Source organism: Pelobates fuscus, chromosome 11 (genome assembly GCF_036172605.1).
Source record: "Pelobates fuscus isolate aPelFus1 chromosome 11, aPelFus1.pri, whole genome shotgun sequence".
Lineage (NCBI taxonomy): Eukaryota > Metazoa > Chordata > Amphibia > Anura > Pelobatidae > Pelobates > Pelobates fuscus.
In genome coordinates this window covers 20,408,939-20,436,323 of record NC_086327.1, presented here as the reverse complement: position 1 = coordinate 20,436,323, position 27,385 = coordinate 20,408,939, and the positions used below count along the sequence as shown (strand labels likewise).

The window sequence follows — 27,385 nt, the reverse complement described above, 5'->3', positions numbered from 1 at the left end:
CCGGGCAATGTTAAGATATAATGTTAAACCAACCCACTGATGTTAACTCTTGAAACTATCAGTCAACAATCAGTTGACACTGGTGAAACTAGATGGACATTTGGAAAACAATGAGAGCAACTAAAATCATTAAGTGATAACATATATTGTTGTATGCTGTACTGGCATTAGAATTGGGATTGGTATGAAGAGTTCCTTCTGTAGTATAGACAGTTGACCGATACGGCGGATTGATTTTTGTAGTATAGACAGTTGACCGATACGGCGGATTGATTTTTGTAGTAGTAGGACGGACAGTGGTTGTAACGTAATTAGTTGAATCCTGACATATGGTAGATGTTGATGCAACATTTTCATCATAAAAGTCTAATTGGGTCAGATTGACATTTTTACATATGTTTTCTGTTGTGCAGCCATCTACGTGAAATGTTGTCATTCCTCCTGAAAGTAAATTAAATACACAAAAATTAACATTTCAACAAATAACTTCAATAAATTCAGCACCTGTATTAATATATTTGGGTACAATGCATGGTACAGTAAAAGTAGCAATTTCCAATCTTGTTTTATTATTGATACTCAAAATACTTACCTTGGCTGTAGGTCAGCGTACTACTAATGCATTGGTTTGCAGTCCCAATGCAATCCACAAATTGTCCCGTATTGCAAGATAAAAACTCAGCACTGCAAGAGGGACAAGTCAATCCATTATAGGACACTGCAGGAACAATCAGAAATTAGACAATGAGTGAATGCTAAAAAGATAACTTATGTGTTGCTTAAAACTGCTAAAACATCTATCATTTATGTCAGATAAAAATTACAAAACAGTGTAGTTTTTTTTTTTTTTTTTCAAAGGCAAGGAGAAATTCCTCCACTTAAAGAAAACCTGTTATTTTTTTCTTATTACTGAAAAAAAAAGGTTTTCCTGGTTTATTCCCAAAAGTGAGAATTTTTCTGAATTCAAAGTGAATTGAACATTTTAGATTATAAAATATCTAAAAGTACAGGAGACTTGGTGAATGTTTGCTCTTCGTCTATTTTGGACTTAAATGTAAAATTTACTGTAAATTCACTTTGCATCCCTGACAATTCTCACTTTAGAGAATAGCCATGTACATGTTCTCAAGGGTTCTCAACCTGTAATATGCTTAAAATAATTTACAATCTAGTTCCCCCGGTGGTACACAGAACACAAATTGTTAATGGAGGTTCTGCAGGTGCAGCCACTCCATAAATATTGGGATCTATCTGGCGAATGAAGCTCTTAGGGCCACCCAATAGACATGTGCCATGAAGAGCCAAGTAGTGCACTGCAATGCTTTAACAGCATGTCCAAGCCCCTACTAATCACGGGTACACAAGTAAAAAAAGGTTGGGAACCACTGCTGGCATTGTTGTGTATTATTTTTTTTAATCAAACATATTAAATTAATACCACTTTTTAGTATGTTTCCTAGCTTAGTCTTGTTCCACAGGGGCAGCCATATTTAAACCTTCTTTGGTTGGAATCTCCAACCATACTTAGACCATTTAGACAATTTGAAAGTTTGAAACAGGATGATAATACTTTTGGAGATGTCTGACATTTGCACATGTCAGAATTCTTTATTGTGCAATAATTATTTATTACCTACATGATATTATTGTGATTAGTAGTGCTTCTGACCCGAATATTGAAAGATGTCTACCCATATAGAACAGAGCTGAACAAAAAAAATGGTTTACAATCATGCATACACAACACCACACACATTCCCATACAGAGGGCCACACCACACAAATACATATGGCCAGACAACTAAAAAACGCATACTGTCAGGAATATGCACAAACACACTTACTGCAAGACACACATCCAAAAATATTTATTTGCAGAAACCCTTTTCGAGGCCTAACTCTTGTCTTTGCCTCCTGCATGGTTTCTTCACACACTGGAAAAAAAAATATTTCTAATCACGTCTTCCTTTGTTATCACTTCTTCCTTCCCTACATCATCAGGACGGGGAAGGGGGGGGGGGGAGGGGGGGTCAGCACACCCCAGTAAGTATCTGCACCTGAATTATTTTAATGGGGTACTGGCTGTACCCTTGATTGAAGCCATGAACATACTGGAGTCTTCCTATGCCATGAGATTTCGATTGACAAATAATAAATTACAGAGTGGGCACCTGATGTTGTTTTCTGTTCCTGTCCGTCTGCTCTATGGACAGGAACTCAACTCAAAGGTCCATTGACGTGTGCAGAAAAATTCCTATTAACTCTTTACGGTCTTTAGAACCAATGGCGTGATAATCAACTTTATAAAAACTGCTCTTATCATTATTGCTGTCACTGTTACTTTCAAGAGTATTTATAAAATATTAATAACCGGTCAATATAGCAGGTCGTTTTGATTTTAACTTCATTTGTTTAACCTCTTATCTATCTATATATATATATATTTTTTAAATGTGTTCTTTTTTGGTGAGAGATTTGCAAAATCAGATTGCAAGCAATTACACAATTATTAATTTTATTACCAGAACAGCGAATAAAGATACTGAACTCAATGTTTTTAAGTAAATATTGTTGACCGATTTGAAATGGCATTCTGCTGTGATAACAGGGCTAAACTCCATGCAAAAAAATACCAATACTATTGCATCATAAATATTTTATAGCAATACGTACTGTTTGGCTGCAAAGGAAGGCAGGAGTTGCCTTGGCAACAGCTATAAGCCAGGTTATTTACAATCTCTCCACCTATGAAGGAGTAGAATTGGCCACACTGCTCAGAGGTGCCACAGTCTCTGTAGAGGTTACTCTCAGTCAATGCTCCAACTAAAAGGAAATATAAAAAAAATATAAAAACACATTTTAGTTTTTAAAAAGGATATAGCAATGTATGATATAGCGCTGCACCGTACATCTCTGTTCAGAAACCATGCAAAATGAATTCTGAATGTATCCTCTGTTATTTACAACACACGTAGACATAATATCTGTCCCTCACTTTCTATCTGACGGGGTTATTCTTAATTGTGAAAATTGTCAGAAATTCTAAGTGATTGTCAGTGATTGAAAAGCCAAAATAGCAGAACTGAAAATAGAGCTTTTTTTCTGATTTGGCTGTTTTGGCCCAACATTTAAATTACCTTTGTATTCCCGGCATATTTCACTTTAGTCAATACCCCAGTTAGTCTTTAATTTGAGACTGACGGTCTATACCGTCTCTGCTATATATTTTACTGTCTATTTATTTATTTTTGCCCAATGTATTATATGTTGAACTAATGTGTTGGATCAACTAAGGAGCGGTTTGTAATTTTGCAATTGTACCTCGCTTTTGATTAATAGGGACTATTACTGAGTCTGCGTGATACTTCTTATACTCCTTCGAAGATTTATTCACAGTTATGGAAGTGTTCTATTGTATCTCTGGTTACATGGTAATTTCTACCTCCCTTTTTCACTTTGCTGCCAATTTTCATTGGGACATTTTTATCAAAGCTGCAAGTCTGTCCTCTCAATTTCCCAGGGAACAGGGGTAATTGTATTATAGACCTTTTGTGTTGGTTTTCTTTTTGATTTTACCCTTCATCCTATTAATTTTGATTCATGAGTGAAGGAAGATTTTTGTTTTATCTGGGAATTATGGATCCAATATTTCATTAAGATAGATAAAGGTTATGTTTTACTGATTTATTTTTTGGTGAATTTTATATTTAACTGCTATATTCATAATTTTGTAAAGTGGTCTGGGGGGGGGGGAGGTGGATTAAAGTAAATTAATTTGTTCTGAGGTCTCTCAATGCCAGATAGAATCTGTCTTTGTTAATATATGTGCACTAGTGTGTCGCTATGAATGTTTGTTCCTATGTATGTTAATTAGTGTGTGTCTGTGTGCTTGCATGTGTCTGTGTATTTGTGCTTTGTATGACTATATGTGTTTCTATGTTTGTAAGCAAGTGTTTTTTTTTTGTGGATGTCTGTGCTGTTGTTTTTTCCCTCTAATATTTCTACAGTACAGTATGTATGGTGTGTGAGCCAGATGATAATTAGGTTGGTATATGTAGCGAGTAATGTAAGTGTATACAGTGGCTTGAATTTGTGTTTTTCCAATCATATGTGTGAATAGTTATGTCTGTATATGTGTGTTGTAAGATGTTTGTAACTTAAATACGTATGTTTAACCATGTATGTATTTTTTGTGTGTGACAGGAAACTGCAAATTTATTTAGTCTCAAATCTCACAACTTGTACCTTAATGATACCACTTAAACATAACATGTGGAATTCTGTAAAACATTATACCTTTTTAGTATAATTCTGCATCACTCTCAATAGCATATTGTAAACTATACACTATAGTCAGCAGAACAACTATAGCTTAATGTATAATCATTGCCCTCAGGCCTTTTAATGCAAACACTGCCTTTTCAGAGAAAAGGCAGTGTTAACATTGCCCCTAGGGGCACCTCCAAGTGGCGACTCCTCAGATGGCCACTGGAGGTGCTTCCTGGCTCAGTACTGCACAGTAGGCAGCAGTGCGATTCAGCGTCTCCACGCACTGCACAGGGACGCTGAATTTTCCTCTTAGCGATGCATTGATTCAATGCAGCTCTATGAGGAGGTGCTGCTTGGCCAAAACAGTGTATGGGAAAGCATTGGATTGGTTAAAAATCGACAATACTGTGTTCCTGACCCTATAGTGTTCCTTTAAGAAATAATATCTATGTATTTTAATATAATTAGAATAATGTATTTTGTGTTTTAGAAATTTAATCTTACTTGATTTAGTTTCATATATAGATATACAAACGTCTTGACTCGATGAACATGTTATTTCTGGTCCAGTACAAGAATTGTTGATGTTAGAATTACACTGAATGCAGTTAAGAGAGGGACCTGTTGGAAAGTAAAGCCAGGTATGATTTATATTGTTAGTTTAGAGGTTCTATAATGCTCCTTCAATACAGAATATAAATATATTTTAATAGATGTGGATTAGAAACTTGCACTTCATAGGTGATGTCATCCGTGCAGATATTATGGTAATAACAATGTAATAATGTGTAGTTCACCTCCATGCTGCCCTAATTCTGGGCAGAACCCAAATTGCCCAAGAGTTCCACCTTTAAGCTGTCTCAAAGGGGGAGGTTGAAATAAATGCTGACTCTCCCTAATCTCAGCCTGCACATATATTATGGAACAATGTGTATTTGTGGGAAGTAATGGAGTTTGTGGAGTCTGGGTGATCTACACATACATATATTATTTACCATTAGCTGATTTACTCTAACAGTCTGCGTTCTGATCAACTTTAGGTGGAACTAATGATTTCTGATGAATATGATAGACATTCACAGTTAAAGGGACACTCCAGGCACCCGGACCACTTCTGCTCATTGGAGTGGTCTGGGTGCCAACTCCCACTACTCTTAACCCTGCAAGTGTAATTATTGCAGTTTTTCATAAACTGCAATAATTACCTTGCAGGGTTAACTCCACCTCTAGTGGCTGTCTATTAGACAGCCACTAGAGGTCACTTCCTGGGTTCTAGCACAGGTTTCCTGTGCTAGAGCGTCGCTGGACGTCCTCACGCTGTGTGAGGACCTCCAGCGTCGCTCAAAACCCCATAGGAAAGCATTGAAATGATTTTTCAATGCTTTCCTATGGGGAGACGTAATGCGCATGCGCGGCATTTCCGCGCATGCGCATTAGGTCTCCTCGGCCGGTGGGCGAGATCAGTCTCGCCCACCGGCCGACGCAATCACAAGGAGGAGCGTCGCTGAGGCGGAGACAGCGGCGAGGGACATCGCCGCTGCCTCAGGTAAGTGACTGAAGGGGTTTTCACCCCTTCAGTAACCGGGGATTGGGGGGTGGGAGGGAGAGGGACCCTCCAGTGCCAGAAAAACTGATCGTTTTTCTGGCACTGGAGTTTCCCTTTAACTTGGTTAGATAAGTGTCTTTTGAATTGAAGAACTAGTGAGGTCGCAATTTGCTTAATAATATAGAGATAGAGCTCACTAATGAATTACTTGATATTTCTAGCAAAATCACCAATGTCTGAGTTTAGTTTTTAGGCAGATTGTTATTACTTATTTCTACAAATTAATCTTTACAACTTGATGTTTGGGATATAAATTGTTTCCTTATTCTGCTTTTATCTCATCCTCTTTGCAGATCAATTCATAGCTATTTTAATAAACATACCAACAAATACCACAAATACCGGGCTTTTGGGTCCTTGCTTAGAATTTCTTCAACCCAGTAAGTTTAAATGACCTTTAGAAAAGCTTGCAGAATTAATTTAAAGGATTGGAAGCAGACTTACGATTATCGGTTGACGTTTGACACGTGGTAGATACCAAAGCACCATTGTCTGTAGAATACTGTAAATCAGTAAGCCCGAGATTGTTACATATGTTGTCCGTTGTGCAGCCCTCTATATGAATTTGTTGTACTTTTCCTGTGAATTTAAAAAATAGAAAAGATAAACATTAACACAAGTGACTATGTTTTTAACCCCTTCAGAGCTGTTTTAACACTTTTGTGGTGTTTGTGTTTAGCTGTAATTTTTTTTCTCTCTCATTTACTGTTCCCATACAAGTTATATATTGTTTTTTTCAGGACAAAGGGGGCTTTCTCTGCATACCTTTATTTCTATCATGTCATATAATTTAATTTAAAAATAATAATAAAATATGGTGAAAAATTGAAAAAAAAAAACATGTTTTTTTACTTTTACTTGAAAAATCTTTTACTCATCTACAAAAGCTAATGAAAAAAATCATCTAAGGATATTTTGACACTTTCTATGCCGCCATTTTACCACCAATCTTTGCCAAACTTTGCATAGGTAGTTTAATTTTTTTCACATACATTGCAATTCAGGTATAAATTCACAGATCCCGTTAGGTGTTGCTGCCAAAAAATACACTAATATGTGTTCAGCAACTTCTCCCGAGTACAGTGATACCACCCATGCATAGGCTTGTCTGGTTGTTAGGGGGCTAGAAGGTCACATTTGGCAGGTGCGCATATCCGTTTTCCAACTTGGAATTTTGACATGTAGTCAACCTGCGCCAATGTCGTATTTAGGACATTTTTGAAGCTGGCCAATGTATTTTACCCCCCATCAAACCATATATTTTTGAAAGATAGATAACCCAGGGTATTTTAAATGGTAAGTTTGACCAATAGCCTTTGTCAAACTTCTGGGTAGTAATTTGTTTTGTGTTTTTTTCACACATATTGTACTTTAGGCATGTATTAACAGATCCTGTTATTTTTCACTGTCAAACAACAACGCAATATGTGTTCAGCAGCATCTCCTGAGTACAGTGATACCACCCGTGCATATGTTTGCTGGGTTGTCTGGGGGCTAAAAGGCCACGAACGAGACTTGTGCAAGTCAGTTTTTCAACTTGATATATAGGTATGCTTGGCCTATCTTCAGTTTGGCATATTTTTGCCTCCCCCAGTTAATGTTACCATTATGAAAGTATATTTTTTTATAGAGTAGATATGCCAAGGTATTGTATATGGGGTGTTTTAACATCATTCCCCCAACCATTGTGCTAAACAAGTTTCAGAGAACATGCATGGTGGTAATTTTTTAATTCTTCTTTTTTATTTTAGCCAGCTGGTTATATGTTACTGCCAGAAATCACCCCAGATTGTTTTCTGAAAAGTCCCCTGAGTACACCAATGCCCCCTATGCATTGGTTTGCCACAATTTTACAGTAACAAATTTTGGACTTGCCCATTTTGGCGGAATATAGTTTGCCTGCTTTGATAGGCACATGTTGAGTGTGGTGCATTTTTACATCCCCCAAGTTGAATTTATGGTTTAAAAGTATATATTTTTATAACATCTAAATTATAGAAGATGGGATGTTCTGACTTCTTTCCCCCAACCATTTTGCCCCAACAATTCAGAAAAAGTGTGTGGTGGTAATTTTTGAATTCTGTTTTTTATGCACACATGTCATCTGGTTTTGGCCAGCCAGGTATCAAATGCACCTTTAGCAGCAATCCCTAAACTAACTCCTGTTAAAATAATCTAATGGAGATTTAGGGAAGGAAACTGATTGACTAAAACAGACTAAGACAGACTAAAACAGACTAAGACAGACTAAAACACAGATTTTTAACACAAATGTAACCCTTAAGGGCAGAAAGAAATAATACAGACAGTGCAAATGCACTGCTGTAACAGATTTGGCAGAGAAGGGGTTAAAAATTATTTTTTATTAACTTTTGGATACTTTTCAAAGTTTTTGGAACAATTATGGCAACACTGCTGGCAACACATTATCACAATCTCTGTCTCTTTCCCTCACAAAATGCTACAGAGGTGAGAGGGGCAGAAATCACTGTCAAAGTGAGTGTTTGTACCACCCACTTTGACAGCAGCCAATTATGAACGATCGCATGTCGCTCACACGACGTAATTGGCTGTTACTATCTGCCTGGCAGATAGTAACAGCGGGATTTTGACAGAAGCAATCTCTGATCGCTCCCGACGTTCGTTTTCCGTGATGACGGTTCAGGACCGTCACCGGTCCTCAAGGGTATTTTTCAGATGACGGTCCTGAACCATCAGCGGTCTTGAAGGGGTTAATGGCTGAACTTTGGAAAACATGAAAACTGTCCAACACTGACCTAGAAAGGAAGGGGGTTTATGTAGTGGGTGCACATAAAAAGAAAAAAAAAACAATAATTTTTTAGTCAGATTCATTAAAAAAAAGCTTAGGATTTGTTTTATAAGACGGTATTCATGCTAATACTGAAATATTTGAATGCACCTCTCAAACACTTAAGTCGCATAAAAGAATTGGAAACATTTTATTATATTCATTAATGTGCACTTACCTTGGCTGTAGAACACATTACTACTGAAGCACTGATTTGCTGTACCGATGCAATTTACAACTTGTCCTGTATTACAAAATAAGCCATCTGCACTGCAAGAGGGACATTTCCATCCATTAGGGGACACTGGGGACAAAAATATATACCGTACATGAGATATGAAAGGGCAAAATAACAATAACAGGTTTCGCCTAACAGGGCTTTTTCGAAGTGTCCTTTGAACAAGCTCAGTTTGGTGAAACGTGTTAGTGTTTTTATGCTATATATTGGCTTTATTATATTCTGTCTTGAAGAAAACTAGTTTTTTACTACACTCGGATCTTCCCGATATTATATATCATATATTCTGTTTTATTTTTCATCCAATATACTGATAAACTATTACTGCCACAATGCTGCACACTAAAGAAAAAGACTCCTGAACATTTGGCCTCAAGAGTGACAGAATCATCTTCATATAAAGGACCGGGACCATCAACATATTCACAGGCGGGGATCATACCGACCAAGCGAACATATCTGGAGCTGATCGTAAGCTACAGAAAATCATAGGTGTTACTCTTCTTTTTTTCATCAGCTTTAACTGATACTATATTATTTTCCATTTTTTTATTATTTTTTCTCATTACATACTACCTAAACATTATATGGATTAGACATCTGCACCAGTGAAATTTTGTTTCATACAAATTAATTTGTACTTAATTAAAATTTAATTCATCCATTCCAAATATCGTCCGTAAAACCTTTCGTTTTTCGAACGAAATTCGGTAAAAAATCATTAGGACGAAAATAACACTGTGCATGCACAAAAAAAAAAGAGCAAGGACAGAGCCGGCAGCACTCCCAGCTCCCTCCTTGTCAGCTTGTAACTTTGCCTTATAACTCTGCATCCTGGAGCCGATCTTGAGGGGCAGAACCTTATGAGAGGACTTAATGTGAAGGGGCACCCACCCAGGATCAGCTCTACCCAAATGACTTCATTTTATTGAAGTGGACTGGGTGGGGTGCCTGTAGTTTTAGGCAACAATGTAAAACATTGCCAATTAGGAAATACAGCAATGTTTCCATTGTAGGGCTAAACACACCACTCATGGCTGTCTTCCTGACAGCCTCTAAAGGTGCTTACTTTGTCACCTCTCCTGATACTTCTTGTAGGGAGCACTGAATTCAGAAGGAGACAGAGTGGGCAACTGCAACAGAAGTGGCTTGGTGCCAGAAAAAAACACAAGCAAAATATAAATAGAACTTTGTCTACAGAAAAGTGAGTGGATAGGGATTACTGTAATAGCAGGGGATTTATAATCCCCCCCCCCCCAAAAAAAAAAATAAAAAAAAAAAAAAAAAAAAATATATATATTTAGTCATTCTCCTCAGTTCTGTCATATTGCAAGCAATGGCAAGGCTAACTCATCAGTCAAAAAAAACAGTTTGAACAAATGAACTTAACATACTAACCTGCTGGCTATAAAGTGATCAGCATTGTACACTTCAAAAAAATAATATGCACATTTGAAAAATGAATAAGCAAAATGACAATATTTCATAGTGATACATACTATCTGGCTCTGGAGGAAGGCAGGAGTCGCTCGTGCAGCAGCTGTAAGCTAGATTAGTTGTAATCTCTCCATTTATATTGGAGAAAAACTGGCCACATTGCTTAGAGGTCCCACATGTTCTGTAATAGTTATGTGTAACAGTGCTGCTATCTGCAAATTAAAAAAAGAGAAACAAATGTTTGTTTTTGAGTGTTACAGTTGTGCACAAATATAAATTTTCAGTTCCTAACCGAAGAACCTATCCCTCTGTCTGCCATTGAGTTTAACCACAATGGCTATGTACTAATCATAATCAAAACATCTGCTTTCTAAAATCAAAGTGGTCTTGTCACTTACAGGATTTACTTCTTACCAATTAGATATGTGTGGATAGTTGATACTGTGTGTGTGTGGCTAATTAGATTACTTAATACATGTTTGCATTCTCAGTGAGAGAATGCAAAAATCTATTAAGTAACAGTACCACATAAAAATACAAACTATGACGTTCGCTAAAACCGAACACCTCTTTTGGTATTATAGGTATCACTCTTTATAGGCAAGTGTAAAACAAATAAATAAATTTAAATACTATATCCATATCTGAATGCAATTAGAAAAAAACATATTTTGTGTTCTGTTGTTTATTTCATATAACAAGATTTAGTCGTACTTGACTCTGTTTCATAAATAGATATACAAACGTCTTGACTTGATGAACATGTTATTTCTGGTCCAGTACAAGAATTGTTGATGTTAGAATTACACTGAACGCAGTTAAGAGAGGGACCTGTTGGGAAATAAAGCCAGATATGATTTATATCGTTAGATCGGAGCTTCTATCATGCTCCTTCATACAGAATCAAATGCATGTGTATGAATATATTTTAACAGATATGTTTTAAAAACCTGTACTTCATAGGTAAAGTGTCATCCGTGCAGTTAATATGATAATAAATGGATAATAATAATAATAATAATAAATGGATAATAATGCGTAGGCCAGGGGCGTATTAGCCGCGAGGCAAACAAGGCATTTGCCTTGGGCGGCATTTTCCAGGGGGCAGCAAAAAATGCCGCCCCCAAATGCCCACGGCAAATGTCTTGTTAGCCTTGCGGCTAACAGACATGCCGGTCAGGCGGGCGGCATTGGCGGGCGGCTGGCGAGGGAGCACTTCCTCTGAGCTGTCTGCTCAGCTCCCTCGCGCGCCGCAGAGTGAGGCTGGGAGCCGGAATATGACGTCATGAGCTCCCTCTCGCCAGCTGCCCGCCTGCCAATGCCGCCCGCTCAGCAGCCACTGGACCACCAGGGAGAAAGAGACCCCCCCCCCAGCATTCCCAAAGGTAAGGAGGCTGGGGGGGGTTAAATAAATAAAAAATGTGTTAGTGTGTGTGTGTGTGTCTGACTGTGTGTGCCTATGACTGTATGTGTGTTTGCCTGTTAGTGTGAGTGTGTGTGTCTCTGACTGTGTGAGTGTGTGTGTCTGTTAGTGACTGTGTGTGTGTCTCTGACTGTGTGAGTGTGTGTGTCTTTTAGTGACTGTGTGTGTTTCTCTGACTGTGTGAGTGTGTGTGTCTGTTAGTGACGGTGTGTGTCTCTGACTGTGTGAGTGTGTGTGTCTGTTAGTGAGTGTGTCTCTGACTGTGTGAATGTGTGTGTCTGTTAGTGAGTGTATGTGTGTCTCTGACTGTGTGAGTGTGTGTGTCTGTTAGTGAGTGTGTGTGTGTGTCTGACTGTGTGAGTGTGTGTGTCTGTTAGTGAGTGTGTGTGTGTCTCTGACTGTGTGAGTGTGTGTGTCTGTTAGTGAGTGTGTGTGTGTGTCTCTGACTGTGTGAGTGTGTCTGTTAGTGAGTGTGCGTGTGTCTCTGACTGTGTGTGTGTCTGTTAGTGAGTGTGTGTGTGTCTGCTAGTGAGTGAGTGTGTCTGTTAGTGAGTGTGTGTGTGTGTCTGCTAGTGAGTGAGTGTGTCTGTTAGTGAGTGTGTGTGTGTGTCTGCTAGTGTGTGTCTGTGTGTTTCTCTGACTGTGTGTGTGTTTGCCTGTGAGTGTGTGTGTGTGTGTGTCTGTTAGTGAGTGTGTGTGTGTGTATTTAGAAGGCCGGGCGGGGGGAAGGGTTGGGTGAGGAGGGGGGGGGGGCGCCTGGGTTTTGTCCTGCCTAGGGCAGCACAAAACCAGGATACACCACTGGCGTAGGCAGGACATAGATTGCCAAAGAATTTCACTGCAAGCTAACTCTAAGGGGGTATGCAACATAATTGTTGCCCAAGACTGTGACTTTTACTAATACCAGCCTGTATATATATTATGGGACGATGTTTATTTTGGGTAAGTAATGGAGTTTGTGGATTCTGGGGGGATCTACACATAAATATATTAGTCAATATTAGTTGACTCATTCTAGCAGTCTGCGTTCAATCAACTTTAGTCAGAACTAATGATTTCAGCTAAATATGATAGACATTCACTGTTAACTTGTTTAGATAAGTGTCTTTTAAATTTTAGAACTAGTGAGGTCACTATTCGCTTAATATTATACTGATAGAGCTCACTTACTAATTTATTGAGAATTCTAGCAAAATCACCAAGGTTTGAGTTGATTTTTTGTTGGCAAATTAGTATTATTATTATTCATTTCTACAGATTAATCTTTACAACTTGATGCTTGGGATACAAATTATTTCCTTATTCTGCTATTCTGTTCTCCTCTTTCAGATAATTTATAGCAATTTTAATAAAATTGCCAACATCTGTGTAGGCTTCAAGGTCCTTGCTTAGACCTTCTTCACACAATAAGTTTAAATAGCCTTAAGAAAACCTTACAGAATTAATGAAAAGGATTGGAAGTAGACTTACGATTATCGGTTGACGTTTGGCATGTGGTAGATGCCACAGCACCATTGTCTGTAGCATACTGTAAATCAGTCAGCCCGAGATTGTTACATATGTTGTCCGTTGTGCAGCCCTCTACATAAATTTGTTGTTTTTCTCCTGTAAAAGTGGAGAAAGTATGTTATGTAAAAAGGTACAACCCTTTACTAACATATGAGCAATAATGTATTGGGATTATATAATTAAATATGTTTTATTTTAAAAGGTCACATTTTCAAACTCAAAGCTGAACAGTTCACATGTTCTGCACAAACATGCATTATAAATTAATTGGAAATATGAGCTTATACACATTTATTAATGAGCACACAAAACACTTACCTTTGCTGTAGGTCACATTACTACTAAAGCATTGATTTGCTGTACCGATGCAATGTACAACTTGTTCTGTATTACAAAATGAGCCGTCTGCACTGCATGAGGGACATTTCCATCCATTAGAGAGCACTGGTGAGCAAAATAAAGACAGATACATCAAAAGGCAACATCCAAAGAATGTGCAAATGCACAAAAATCTCTTACAGAAAGAGAAAAGAAACCAGGGTTGTTGCTAAGTTCTATAACTTTTTGGGTCATGTGTCTCTCTCCTCGTGTCCCTAAACCCCCATTTGTCTCTTCCCCTTAAGACCTACAACTCATTGTTCTAGTTTTGTGGACGACATGAATGTTCTAAAGCTGGGCTGGATTGCTTTGTTTTGCTTTCTCACAATATAAAATGATAAAAGCATGAGTATCCTGCCACTTGAATAGATCTTGGGCTGAAAAACTGCATATCTGGGGCTTTGGCCCCTAAAGCCTTTCCTGAACAACATCTATGGCAGAAACAGATTATTTTATAACTATTTATGGGATTTATTTTTCTCAGGAATACTTTTTGTGGCTGCAATTTCTGGAGAATAGCTAGCATAGCAGATCAAAACTCTCATATATGAGAACATGTCAGCCAGAGACACCCAGTGATTCTGTTAGTGGTCTTTGCACGTTTTTTTGTGGAACCATTCACGTATGGTTTGACAAATATTGTCAAGTTCTCCCTAGCACTCAAAGCCCCTGCTCCTCTGCAGTTGCTCACGTAATGCAAAAGACTTCTGCATTCTCCGTCCAAAGCCATTGTACTTTTTCCAGTAAATTCCTGTGTGTTCTGTGGGGCCACCATGTTAATCTCATTTATAAATACTGAAAATAGAAATTACACAGATTTGAACCTTGAGGAAATCCACGTGTAACTTTGAGTGGGTAGAATACGTTATTGACAATATTATTGGGTTGTTTAAATAGCTCTAGTGAGCTTAACCTGTTCCATAACAGAGTGATTCGGGTGAAAGAAAGACAGAGCTGGGACAGGAAGTTAGGCTGATGGTCATACGTCCACCATTTGCTCATGGACACTTCAATTAAATATTTTAGATCTCATGGGTAGAATGAGAAAGGTCTACAATAGGTACTAAGGGTGTCTCAACAAGTTTACGATGCTAGCTAATCATTTGCTGGTTTTAATTAAAAAGAGGAAAATATGTTTACTGTCAGCCAATACATGTTTCTTATTTGCATACATCTGAACTGTAAAGTACATATGTAAAAAAAAAAATAAGAAAATAAATGAAATGACAATATTTTATAGAAATACATACTGTCTGGCTCTGGAGGGAGGCAGGAGTCGCTTGTGCAACAGCTGTAAGCTAGGTTGTATGTAATCTCTCCATCTATGTAGGAGTAAAACTGGCCACATTGCTTAGAGGTCCCACATGTTCTGTAGTAATTATGAGTAAAAGCACTGTTTCCTGCAACTGAAAAGATTATTTAAAAAGTGAAAATGAGAGAAAATCATGTATTTGTTTGTTTTTTTTGCAGTTATGCACGAATAATAATCTTCTAACATTAACTGAACAATTAATCTATCTGTCTCTCTTGCTGTCTGTCCTTTTGTCTGTCTACCTATCGGCTACAGAAACCAATCAGACTTTGTAATACAATTATTTGGAGCAATCGCATCTCAGAAACAAAGTACATTTCCTCACATCAGAACTAAAGTATATACCTCATACTTAAAGTAGACTTGTTGATTGTCTTTTTGCATTATGATTTACCTCTTACAATATTTATCTTTTTTCGTTATTTTCTCTAGTAATACAAATGTCTTTTGTAATTGTAATTCTTATACTGTTACCTAAAGTTCTCTCGTATATAGATAAGCAGATATCTCCTGGTGAACATTGTACTTCTTGACCCGAACAACTATTTTCAGAGGGAGAAGAGCACTGAATGCAGATATTGGAATGACCTGTTGAGAAATAGAAAGAGCATTTCAGAACCGGCTTCCCCCCTTATGTTTACATACTTCATGGTAGACTGTTGCCTATATATTATGGCAACCTAGATGTATGTGTGTTAAATGAACACTCTAAACACCATAACCACCAAAGCACACAGTGTCAGAAGTGCCCGGGTTAGCCTTTATTGTAAGTAGTCAATCTATTTTAGAATGGTTTGACTTCTTACCAGGAATTTTTTGTGCGCTGCTCCCCACCTACACTACAGCCAGAGAGTCAGAGAGTCAGAAGCTAATGCTTAGGAGCTCCGTCTAGCTCTCCTGAGCTAAGCTCAGCAGTGCAGGACCAGCTCTTTGCCTTAGTGCTTCAGCTGATTGCTCTCAGCCAATGAGTTATGTTTTGCAAGCCTAGGCTTAGCTAGACAGGCAGCGTCTGACTCTCTATTTGTAGGAAGTGGCATCCTGAAAACCCTAGGTGAAGAAGTCAAACTGTAGAATAATAAATAAGGCATCTCGGCACTCCTGGCATCCCAGTGGTTATGGTGCATGGAGTGTTTGTTTGATACAGTGTTTCAGCGTTCTGTGAAGGACAAGTTCATATAATAATAGCTCCACCAAGACTTTTATTCTTCTGATATTAATAAGTTGATTACCAGAGCTATAAGTTAACATTATCACGGTTATTCACTAAAGTGAGAATTCAAAGTGAATTTCAAATTTAAGGCCAAACTGGTAGCACATCTGGCTTAAAGAATGTCCAATTCGGCTATTTACACTTTCAAATGTAAATTCACTTGTTATTCATGTTGAAATCTTATTTTAGTGAAAAACCCTGTTTACTGTCATACACATTGATGTCACCACAGTGGTGGCTCTCTATATTAGCGAACGATGATTATTTATTTGGGAATCATTTTTAAGGTTTTGCACATTGCACAATATACATCTGGAATAAAATATAAGTAAACGGTTTATTCACTGAAGGTCATGTTGAGCATCTTTGCAAGTAACTTACACAATGGCAAGTAAATTAACCAATTTATGAAAATCTCCAAGCTTGGTATTTACTAAGTACAATGAATCACTTATTGCAGTCATCTTACCTTGCTCACCTTGCTGGGTGGGGAGTCACGATTCATACACAATGAAAAAGGAACACAACAATCTTCAAACATTTCTATTTACTGTGCTTCAGCCAGAGACGTAACTAGAAACCATGAGGCCCTGTTGAAAAAATTGCCCTGCCCCCCCATCGTCTACCCCCTGCCACCCTCCCCCATACGTCTACCGTTCCCCTCCCATACGTTTCCCCATCCCCCCATACATGCAAACGATTACACATGCAGACACACACATAGACACACACACATATACACACACACATACAGACACACAGACAGACATAAACACACACACACATACAATATGTCAATTAAAGTGGGTAGGTGGATGAGTACTAAGAATAATCCACACTCACATTTCCCAGAGCTAACTTAGAGCTCAGCTGTTAACACGGGTGGACGGAACAATCCCGTCTAAGGATATGCAGATATCTTGACAATCTCAGGTAGACGATATGTAGAGAGACAAGAAAATCCAGATGGTGCAGTATGTACTGATAAAATATATAAATAAATAATAAAATATCGTACTCACATTTGCTAGAGCAGAACTTGCTCTAGTCTCAATGACATAGGTGGTATAGTCCCCACCAAGGAACAAGATGGTAACCACGAGGAAAAAATAATAAAATCCAAGTATAGTATAATGGATAAGGATAATTTATTTAACACAAATAGATAAAAAAAAATAAAAATATATGAATAAAGTCTATAAAAGTCCACTTGACGCGTTTCACCTGTAAAAAGGCTTCCTCAGAAGTGTGCTTGTTTATAATATGTCATATTCCGTACCTAGTCAAACAAAGCTCCATAGGTTAAGCATGTCACTGTATGCAATATCATTAAAATAGGTTCCTTAATAAAAAAGTTATTGACGCCTTAAACACTTCTCTGAATTTTGGCCCATCCTGTATAATACATGGTACACTTGATTTCGTCCACATTAATTATTCTCTGCAGGGTTTATGGGAAATAGCAATAGGCAGTATGTTGGCAGCAACATATTATTATTGTTATCTATTAATTAAGTAGTTATAAAAAAACTCTTTTTCCTTTCAGTTCAGGAAGGGATACCAGAATGGTAGGGTCAAAAGCACCTTAACCCCTTAAGGACAGAGCTTCAGAAGCTTGTCTTTCACTTAATGACAACGGCATTTTTTGCATTTTTTTGCTGTATGCGTTCAACTGCAATTTGCATTTTACTAATTTATTGCACCGACGCATATTATATTCCGTTTTTTAAAGGACAGAAAGGGCTTTAACCTGTTAAGGACACATGACATGTGTGACATGTCATGATTCCCTTTTATTCCAGAAGTTTGGTCCTTAAGGGGTTAATGTGATGTAACATATATATACATAAATGCTTATTTGTTATAAAAAAAATACAGAAAAATGCAAAAACAATGAAAAAGGTTTTTTTTACAGTTTTTGCAATAATAATGTGTGCACAATTAGTGCAGGTTAAGGAAAGTAATACAAAATAAATTCATTTAGTTGTTCTGATTTACAGAATATATAATGTGTCTGGGATTTTAAGTTTTTTTTTTATAGTTACAGGTCACAAAGCACAAGGAGTAAAATAAACTTTTAATGTGGAGCGATTTTAGAATTTGGTATGTTTGTCTTGTAAGCTTAATAGCCATAAAAGAAAACAAAATTGCCACACAAAAGTATATATTTATATAAAGTAGACACCACAGGCTATTTACCTAAGGTTGTTTTGACACTTTCTACATAGCCATTTCACCGCCAACCTCTGCTAAATATTGGAGTAAAATTGTGTTTTTGGGGGGTTTTGGCATACAAACTTATAACAAAGAACTGCTCATGTGTATTTTGTAAAGTTGGTGTGTGCTATTCCTGTACAAAGTTTTATTTTGTATTCAGTTACATCTGCTGAGTAAAATGACACCCCCATTGTATGTCTTTGGCACTATTTCAAAAGGCATATTTTGAACCTTAGCGTGGAATAATTTTTCCGCTAGCTTGTACCAGGTGTAGTGGTAATAAGCATTTTTTCTGCCTTTTTGACACACAAAGTGAGTTTGCACAGTATATTTTGCAAACCTTATCTGTACTATCACTGTATAATACTTCATATGTTGCTCAGCTATGTCTTCTGAGTACAAAAATAACCCCGTATGTACCTTTGCCAGGTATATGTGGACATTTGGGACACAGCCATTCCATTTTTTTCAAACTTTAAATTTTTACGCTGTGCCCATGTCCCATTTTAGAGTATTTTACCAGGCTATATAATCCAAATACCCCATAAAGCCATACCATTTCTTAAAGAAGACATCCCAGGGTATTTCAAAAGGCATATTTACTTTTGTCTTGGAAAAGCTGTTCTGTTTAAGGGGTTCAATAAATCCCATTGGTACTCTCTGTTATAAAATGTTTAAAGGATCTGTCACCTCCTATAATTCTCAATATGTTTTTTATTCTCTGTATTTGACAAATATGTGTTTATGGAGTCTGCAAAATGCAATAATAATATTTATATTATCCTGGAGATGGGCACCTCCCGCTTGTTTGTCTGTATTGCTAAGTCTTTGCTATACATTTAATAAGAAACTCCTAAGCGCCCCCCCCCCCCCCCAAAAAAAAAAGCAAAATCAATGTTTAGTAGATAGAAACCAAATGAAAACATAAATGCATTTTTTGAACTGGGATATATATTGAAGAGCATGCCAAATCGGCCTCTGCAAACCCACCCCTTTCGCACCCCGCCCAGACTTTCTGTCACTCTCCAATCATAGACTTCCCAATGCAGCTCAATGAGAAGTCTTTGCAAGGTTGGTGTTCTGAGCCATTGCTGCCTCTTGAGTTTAGCTCCACTGAGCTATTCAAACCAGGAAGTTACAGGACCGTTTGTATGACTGAAAGCCAGGGGCTTGTAACAAGGTTACTAAAACTGCAAATTTCTATTAAAATTTGTGCTTTGTATTCAAATGAAAATAAGAAGACACACTCTTCACACATAAGTCATTTCAGCAAGCTAAAGTGCTTTGCGGGTCCGGAGTTTCCCGTTAGAAGAAAATGGAGCAGCAGCGATAAGTTCAATGTTCTACTCATTGGGATAACAAGTGACTGTTGGCCTTTAATATCATTACTGTCTAGGTTATACTTGATATTCCTGCAACGCTTTACTTTTCAAGCCGAGAACTGTTCACATGAAGAATGAACAGCAGATCACATGGTTTGTGAAATCAATCAACTTTATTGTACTTAACGAGACCTGTCCGTTTCAGTATTCACAGTCGAATTTTGAGAGACGGATTTAATGAGCCTATGCTTCCATTTGGGGTATTATAGTAGTTTGTCTGTTCAAAAAAAAAAACACAAAGGCCTACCATTTGTAAAAGTAGAAACTCCAGGGTATCTCATAAGGTGCATATTGTGCCTTAACATGCCCCCATTATTTCACCAATATATGCCAAAGTATGTGGTATGTGGTTGTTTTGACACTTTCTACGTAGCCATTTCACCGCCAACCTCTGCTAAATATTGGAGTAAAATTGTGTTTTTGGGGGGTTTTGGCATACAAACTTATAACAAAGAACTGCTCATGTGTATTTTGTAAAGTTGGTGTGTGCTATTCCTGTACAAAGTTTTATTTTGTATTCAGTTACATCTGCTGAGTAAAATGACACCCCCATTGTATGTCTTTGGCACTATTTTGTGAAGCTACAGTGCCAAATAGGAGACCTGTCCGTTTCAGTATTCACAGTCGAATTTTGAGAGACGGATTTAATGAGCCTATGCTTCCATTTGGGGTATTATAGTAGTTTGTCTGTTCAAAAAAAAAAAACACAAAGGCCTACCATTTGTAAAAGTAGACACTCCAGGGTATCTCATAAGGTGCATATTGTGCCTTAACATGCCCCCATTATTTCACCAATATATGCCAAAGTATGTGGTATGTGGTTACATATGGATTGCATTTTTGCTGGGCATTTAGTATATTTCATATGTGCCACTAAGTTCAAAACCCCCAAATTATGCTCACTTAAGTCTTCTGAGTAATAAGACACCCCCAATGAATGTCTTTGGCACTATTTTGTGAAGCTACAGTGCCATATAGGAGACCAAGCCATATCAGTTTTTAACGTACTTTGAATTTTGATGCTGGGCCTATGTGCAATTTCCAAGCATCTTTGCAGGTTTTAAATTCAAACTACCCCACAAAGGCCTAGCATTTCTTAAAGTAGACACCCCAGGGTATTTCAAAAGGCATATTTTGAACCTTAGCGTGGAATAATTTTTCCGCTCGCTTGTACCAGGTGTAGTGGTAATAAGCATTTTTTCTGCCTTTTTGACAAACAAAGTGAGTTTGCACAGTATATTTTGCCAACCTTATGTGTGCTACCACTGTATAATACTTCATATGTTGCTCAGCTATGTGGTGTGAGTACAGCAATACCCCCGTATGTACCTTTGCCAGGTATATGTGGATGTTGAAGGGGCACATTTTAGACGCAGCCATTCAGTTTTTTTCTAACTTTGAAGTTTTATGCTGTGTCCATGTTCCAATTTGGAGTAGTTTTGATGGTTGGTTATTGAAACTTCCCCACAAACACATACTATTTATTGAAGAATACACCCTGGGGTAATTCTAAAGGCATATTTTGAACCTTGGCGTGGGATAATTTCAGTTCTTCAAGTCAAGATTTCAAATTCAGGCATTTATATTGTCCTGTACAGAACACCAAAGTAGGATATCCTTATCCACTCACACCTTACGATGCATGTATTGAGATGCAGTTCCCATGATTTTCTTTTTGCAAGGAACACAAAATGATTCATAGTTCTTTCTTTATCCTCACACCAGTGAGTAAAATGTATTAATAGGTGCAGTGGGGGCGTGTTGGTAATAATATGAAGTGGATCCCTGTTAATACTCACACACCTGCCTTTTGTTTGAGTTTGTGCACCCCAAACCAAGAGAGAGATGCACATGAGTTCTCATCTTGCCTTACCGTAAGGGAGGGCTTGGGGTTACTATGTAGAATGGTCATTCTCGAAGCATCCACCTAAGTCCTGTCCTGTGGGAGAGTGGCCACTAAAGAATGAACCATGAAGTTTCCAAGCCATACCCCGACTCCACGGCATGCATTCATGCCAAACTAAATACACAGTGCAATGGTTTGCACCATTTTGCACCAAGAGTACCCATTCAAACATCTAGTATAGAATTTTACAATGCAGAGGGCACTCAGGCACCTGGCACTGATAGCATTTGTATGCCCATCTCTATGTTTCTTTATGTACCTGGGAGCCTGGCACCCTCTGGCACATTATAGACGGGGTGCCAATGAAAACATAAATGCATTTTTTGAACTGGGATATATATTGAAGAGCATGCCAAATCGGCCTCTGCAAACCCACCCCTTCACACCCCGCCCAGACTTTCTGTCACTCTCCAATCATAGACTTCCCAATGCAGTTCTTCAAGTCAAGATTTCAAATTCAGGCATTTATATTGTCCTGTACAGAACACCAAAGTAGGATATCCTTATCCACTCACACCTTACGATGCATGTATTGAGATGCAGTTCCCATGATTTTCTTTTTGCAAGGAACACAAAATGATTCATAGTTCTTTCTTTATCCTCACACCAGTGAGTAAAATGTATTAATAGGTGCAGAGGGCACTCAGGCACCTGGCACTGATAGCATTTGTATGCCCATCTCTATGTTTCTTTATGTACCTGGGAGCCTGGCACCCTCTGGCACATTATAGACGGGGTGCCATATAAGCCAGGTTACAGTTGACAGCTTGACGTGTTCACCACTAATTGCATTATATTAACTTTTATATTACATTTATATTTTTAACGTTCCTATTTAGTTACTGCCTCCAGGAATGGCACATTCCTGTTTGCAATACCTGGTTATCTAAAAAAAAAATGCAATATTTATTTTATACACATGGTTAACATTGTTTCCACAGTTTGCCAAGGGCAAGCAGGACATTTTAATAACTTGCTGGCTCGGAGTCAGCTTCAAAAAAAGCAGCAAAGAGGAATTTAAAAAAATATATGTTTTTCACGTAATAAAATAGAATCTGATTTACATTGATTTGATATTTTTTTTTTTCTGTTTACTATCCCAATAGCATATGATGATATGAGGGGTTTACTAAAAGTACTATATAATACTAAGGGTCGGTATACGGTTAAGATTTTCCCACTCCATAGATTTTGATGCCGATTTTAAGACATCTGTCTCTTATTTTGTAAAGTTACAAGGAAGACATATTTTAAAGTCAAGTGAAATTTTGAGTCGGGGATCCATAGTAGAGAAAAATAGAAGAAAGGTTCAGGCACTCCAGGATACAAAAAGGCACATTTATTGAACCCACTGCCACTTACAACGTTTCGACCTATACGGTCTTTGTCAAGGGGATCCATTTAAAATCATTGCATTCACTCCAGTAAAAATATGTTAACATATAGAGATTTGTGGGTTGGCCATTGGCAAAATCCTATGAAAAGCTTTAGAGAATATTCAAAATTGGGCAAAGTAGACCAAATTCAATTTGTGAGAAAAAACAGTTTCACTACTTACTGTAATTCTATGTTACTGATTCCCAAATCTCTCTGCCTCACTTTTCTATCCTTACTCCTTTATCTTGTAGGTGCTCAGCATTCTCGGCAGTGGCGTACATACCAGGGGCGCAGGGGTCGCGGCTGCGACCGGGCCCGGCCCGCCAGGGGGCCCGGCCGCCCTGCGACCCAGGTATGTACCCACAGGGCCAGCCCCGAGGCTGGCCCTGCTGTCACCCGGCTGGCGGGCGCGCGAGGGAGCACTGTCCCCTGAGTGCTCCCTCTTCAGCTCCCTCGCGCACCGCACTGAAACCGGAGCCTTAAGATGACGTCATCTTCCGGCTCCGGTATCAGTACGCGGCGCGCGAGGGAGCTGAAGAGGGAGCACTCAGAGGACAGTGCTCCCTCGTGCGCCCGCCAGCCGGGTGACAGCAGGGCCAGCAACACCACTGGGCCCCAGGGAATCCCCCCAGCTCTCCCACAGGTAAGGAGGTGGGGGGATTAAATAAAAAAAAAACGTGTGAGTGTGTTAGTGAGTGTGTTAGTGAGTGTGTTAGTGTTAGTGAGTGTGTTAGTGAGTGTGTTAGTGAGAGTGTTAGTGTTAGTGAGTGTGTTAGTGAGTGTGTTAGTGAGTGTGTTAGTGAGAGTGTTAGTGTTAGTGAGTGTGTTAGTGAGTGTGTTAGTGAGTGTGTTAGTGTTAGTGAGTGTGTTAGTGAGTGTGTTAGTGAGTGTGTTTGTGTGTGTTTATGTTAGTGTTAGTGTGTGTTAGTGTGTGTTTGTGTTAGTGTGTGTTAGTGTTAGTGTGTGTTAGTGTTAGTGTGTGTTAGTGTTAGTTTGTGTTAGTGTTAGTTAGTGTTAGTGAGTGTGTTAGTGTGAGTGATTGTGTTAGTGTGTGTGTTAGTGAGTGTGTGTTAGTGTTAGTGTGTGTGTCTGTTACTGAGTATGTTTGTTTGCGTCTGTCACTGAGTGTGTGTCTGTCAGTAAATGTGCGCGTCTGTTCATGAGAGTGTGTGTTTGTCTAAAGCACTTACCTTTCTCCAGCGCCGGGCTCCCTTGGCGCTGGGGATCTCTCCGTCCCGATCCGCCTCTCAGCTCCGAATGCACATGCGTGGCAAGAGCCACACGCGCATTCAAACCGCCCATAGGAAAGCATTACTCAATGCTTTCCTATGGACGTTCAGCGTCTTCTCACTGTGATTTTCACAGTGAGGATCGCAGAAAATCCTCTAGCGGCTGTCAATGAGACAGCCACTAGAGGCTGGATTAACCCTCAGTGAAACATAGCAGTTTCTCTGAAACTGCTATGTTTTCAGCTGCAGGGTTAAAACTAGAGAGACCTGGCACCCAGACCACTTCATTGAGCTGATGTGATCTGGGTGTCTGTAGTGGTCCTTTAAGTGTATGTGTTTATGCATGCACTGGCGTACATACCGCGGTCGCACGGGTCGCAGCCCTGCGACCAGGTGCCCGCCGCCATGTGTTGCGGCCCCAGCCCGCGCAGAGTAAGCACGGGGGGGGGGGGGGGCACAGATCAGTTTTCGCACCGGGGCCCCATGGGTTGTGTGTACGCCACTGATTCTCGGTGTGTCTGAATTCATACCAGAGCTATACAGCAATACTACTCACACTAAAGGATTATTAAACTATAGTAATATAGTAAAGAAAACACAGAGCTTTACTAAAGTGGAAATTCAATGTGAATTTAAAGTGAATTTCAGATTTAAGGCCAGAGTAACTGAATTGGAAAGTTTCACCAGAAATTAATTTTGAATTTGCGACAATTCTCATTTTAGTGAATGACTCTGTCAGTCTGTCTAAATAAAACAGTGTTGATATTCTAAATTATATTTTAGTTGCATAAATTCTTTTTTCTCAGAACATCCCTGCCTCTGGCTACCCCCTCACTCACATCCCTAAAAGGAAAGTGTCCCTCTTTGTCAATGTGAAATGTTGGGATATATAACATTGAGTGTCTGATAGAAATCTGAAAGATAACCAGATCTGTAAAGAAACAAGTCTTAATAAATCATGTGTCGGTTAATGTAAGACAATGTCCTGGAAATAGTAAAACACCATTCGTGCTGGTGGCTTTCTTCTAATAATATAAGAGGATTAGTATTATTATTATTATTACGTAATGAAGTCAGAAATTTTATAGACCTTCTAGAACTGTCAAAAAATGTTGAGACCTTGAAATGGTAACTAAAACACCTGCAAAGTACAGACAATGCCTGGACCAATATTACAGGGTGAATATGATCCTCGAAGAGTAAACTTTTCGGATGAAATAAGATAACTATTTTCACCCCTTAAATAAGACCTTGTGAAAAACTCTACCAGGGAAACCACTGAGAATGTCTGCTCTTTAATGTCTTAAGAACCAATGGCAGTCTATCTCAGACAGCGATAAATAGATTGCTAAATAAAGCGAAATAGCAGGATACAAAATATAAATTCCAGGAAGGGAATCCACGGATCAGATACGGATATTATTTAAGATAAATTGCTAAAAAGATAATACAATTCTATTTTCAGTAGTAAGTGCTATTTCTCTCAAAGGAAGCCAGTGATAGTTATTAAAAAAATATATACATTTTTTTTTATTAATTAAAATTTTTACCATCAGGCAAAAATAAATAAATAAAATAAAAAATAATAGGGCGTTAATTTTTTGGGGGATTTTTTTTTTTACCAGTAATCAAATGCAGATCTATAACTTAAATAACCTTGAATTTCATGGAAATGAAAGTCAAACCTGCACAATGAATACATATTCACTGGAATGTTTATCATTTGTGAAATTGTGTGAATTATGTCTGTGTGAATTCTGCATTACTGGTTAAATAAATCACTTAGACCATTGATTCCCAACCGAGTCCTCCAGTACCCCTTACCGGTCCAGGATTTTGGTATTACCCTGTTGTGTCTAAAGGGTTTTTGTTTTGCTTTTTTCTAAAAACTCCTTAGACACAACTGGGTAGTCTCAAAATCCTGGACGGTTAGGGGGTACGGTTAGGGGGTTGAGGACTAGGTTGGGAACCACTTCCTTAGGCTACTTAGTAAGAAGCCCTTTTTATAGAAATAAGCATTTATTTCTATCAGGGCTTATTGCCAAACTTTAAATTGTTGACTATTCCATGCAAATTTAATGTGAATTTAAAATCTTAGTCCACAGTAGCTGGTTTGGAAAAAAAAATAACGTGAATTTCACCATTTAGGCTAACATTTCTGAATTGGAAAAAGTCTGTTCTGCTATTTTGACCTTTCATTTGGAATTGCTTTGAATTCATGGCAATTCCGACTTAAGGAAAATAACCATGTTTGAAGTAGCAACAATTCACACTTACATAAACATTCCTTTGACTGAACTATAGAAGAAGAGCTCTGCAGTTCGGAGATCTAAGTTCTTATGGATTGTTCTTGTCAATGCAGCAGATGCTCTCTGTGAACACATTGGCAAGATTTTCCAAAATTCTACTAAACTCACCAAAAAAACATTTCTGCTGGTTTCTGCTGAGATCACAAGCAATTATGCATGTTAATTCTTGTTGGATTAATATGGAACCACTTTGAAAGCTGATTTAACAAAATGATCAAGACGATAATGAAGACTTAAAAAAAAAAAAAAAAAAATAACAAAGAAAATTGCTAATGACAGAAGTCATCATATAATCTCTTTCAACTTACCAAGTGGAAGCACAGCAAGAAGGTTATAAATAAGAACAAAAACACTTCTCATCTTGTCGAAATGAATACGTCTTCTTGTCTTTGCTTGAATTTAACTCTGGTGTTTCTCTTCTTTAAGTTACCTCTTAACAGGAAACCATTTCATTTATGTATTATTTGAATATTGTTTTCATAAAACCACCAGGAAGAACATTTGAATTTTTGTAAAACCCAGTTATCTTAAAATGATAAGGGTGTTCTATTATTTAATGTGTACTTGTGGTTGCCGGTTTATCACTCTTCTTACAAGGTCATGCTGAATACATGTGGATGCTCACGATAATGGCCAATAAATACTGGGGCATACTGAGCATGGTTTGCTATATACACCTAGTTTTTTAGACTTGATCAGAAAGACAGAACCATCTATGAGCAATTTATGATTCTCCTCCTACAATGGAGGCCCTTACATAGTTACATAGTTGAA

At 38.1% G+C, this 27,385-nt stretch overlaps 1 protein-coding gene across 4 annotated transcripts; it reads right to left on the bottom strand.

Moving 5' to 3' along the window:
* Nucleotides 1–70: 70 nt before the first annotated feature.
* LOC134577958 (prion-like-(Q/N-rich) domain-bearing protein 25) lies at nucleotides 71–27,069 on the bottom strand. 4 transcript variants are annotated; one of them, XM_063436911.1, is made up of 14 exons: nucleotides 26,920–27,068; nucleotides 15,456–15,569; nucleotides 14,920–15,075; nucleotides 13,610–13,735; nucleotides 13,253–13,387; nucleotides 11,074–11,190; nucleotides 10,422–10,571; nucleotides 8,863–8,988; nucleotides 6,320–6,454; nucleotides 4,774–4,890; nucleotides 2,674–2,823; nucleotides 593–718; nucleotides 288–441; nucleotides 71–245 (listed from the first exon to the last, which is right to left on the bottom strand). In XM_063436911.1, the coding sequence occupies exons 1-14, from the start codon at nucleotides 26,969–26,971 to the stop codon at nucleotides 89–91; spliced, it is 1,815 nt and encodes a 604-aa protein (XP_063292981.1). In that variant the 5' UTR covers nucleotides 26,972–27,068; the 3' UTR covers nucleotides 71–88. The 4 variants fall into 4 exon arrangements, with proteins under 4 accessions (XP_063292981.1, XP_063292979.1, XP_063292980.1 ...); XM_063436909.1 differs by having other exon boundaries at nucleotides 71–441; XM_063436910.1 differs by having other exon boundaries at nucleotides 71–441; nucleotides 14,920–15,069.
* Between the last annotated feature and the right edge of the window lie 316 nt (nucleotides 27,070–27,385).

What these genes read in the sequence shown, in the direction of transcription:
- LOC134577958 (XM_063436909.1), bottom strand. Translation starts at nt 26,971, where the DNA reads ATGAGAAGTGTTTTTGTTCTTATTTATAACCTTCTTGCTGTGCTTCCA. An exon ending in TATATACGAGAGAACTTTAG is followed by an intron (nt 15,076 to 15,455) that starts GTAACAGTATAA and finishes TAATCTTTTCAG; the next exon opens with TTGCAGGAAACAGTGCTTTT. An exon ending in TATATATGAAACTAAATCAA is followed by an intron (nt 2,824 to 4,773) that starts GTAAGATTAAAT and finishes ATTTCCTTTTAG; the next exon opens with TTGGAGCATTGACTGAGAGT.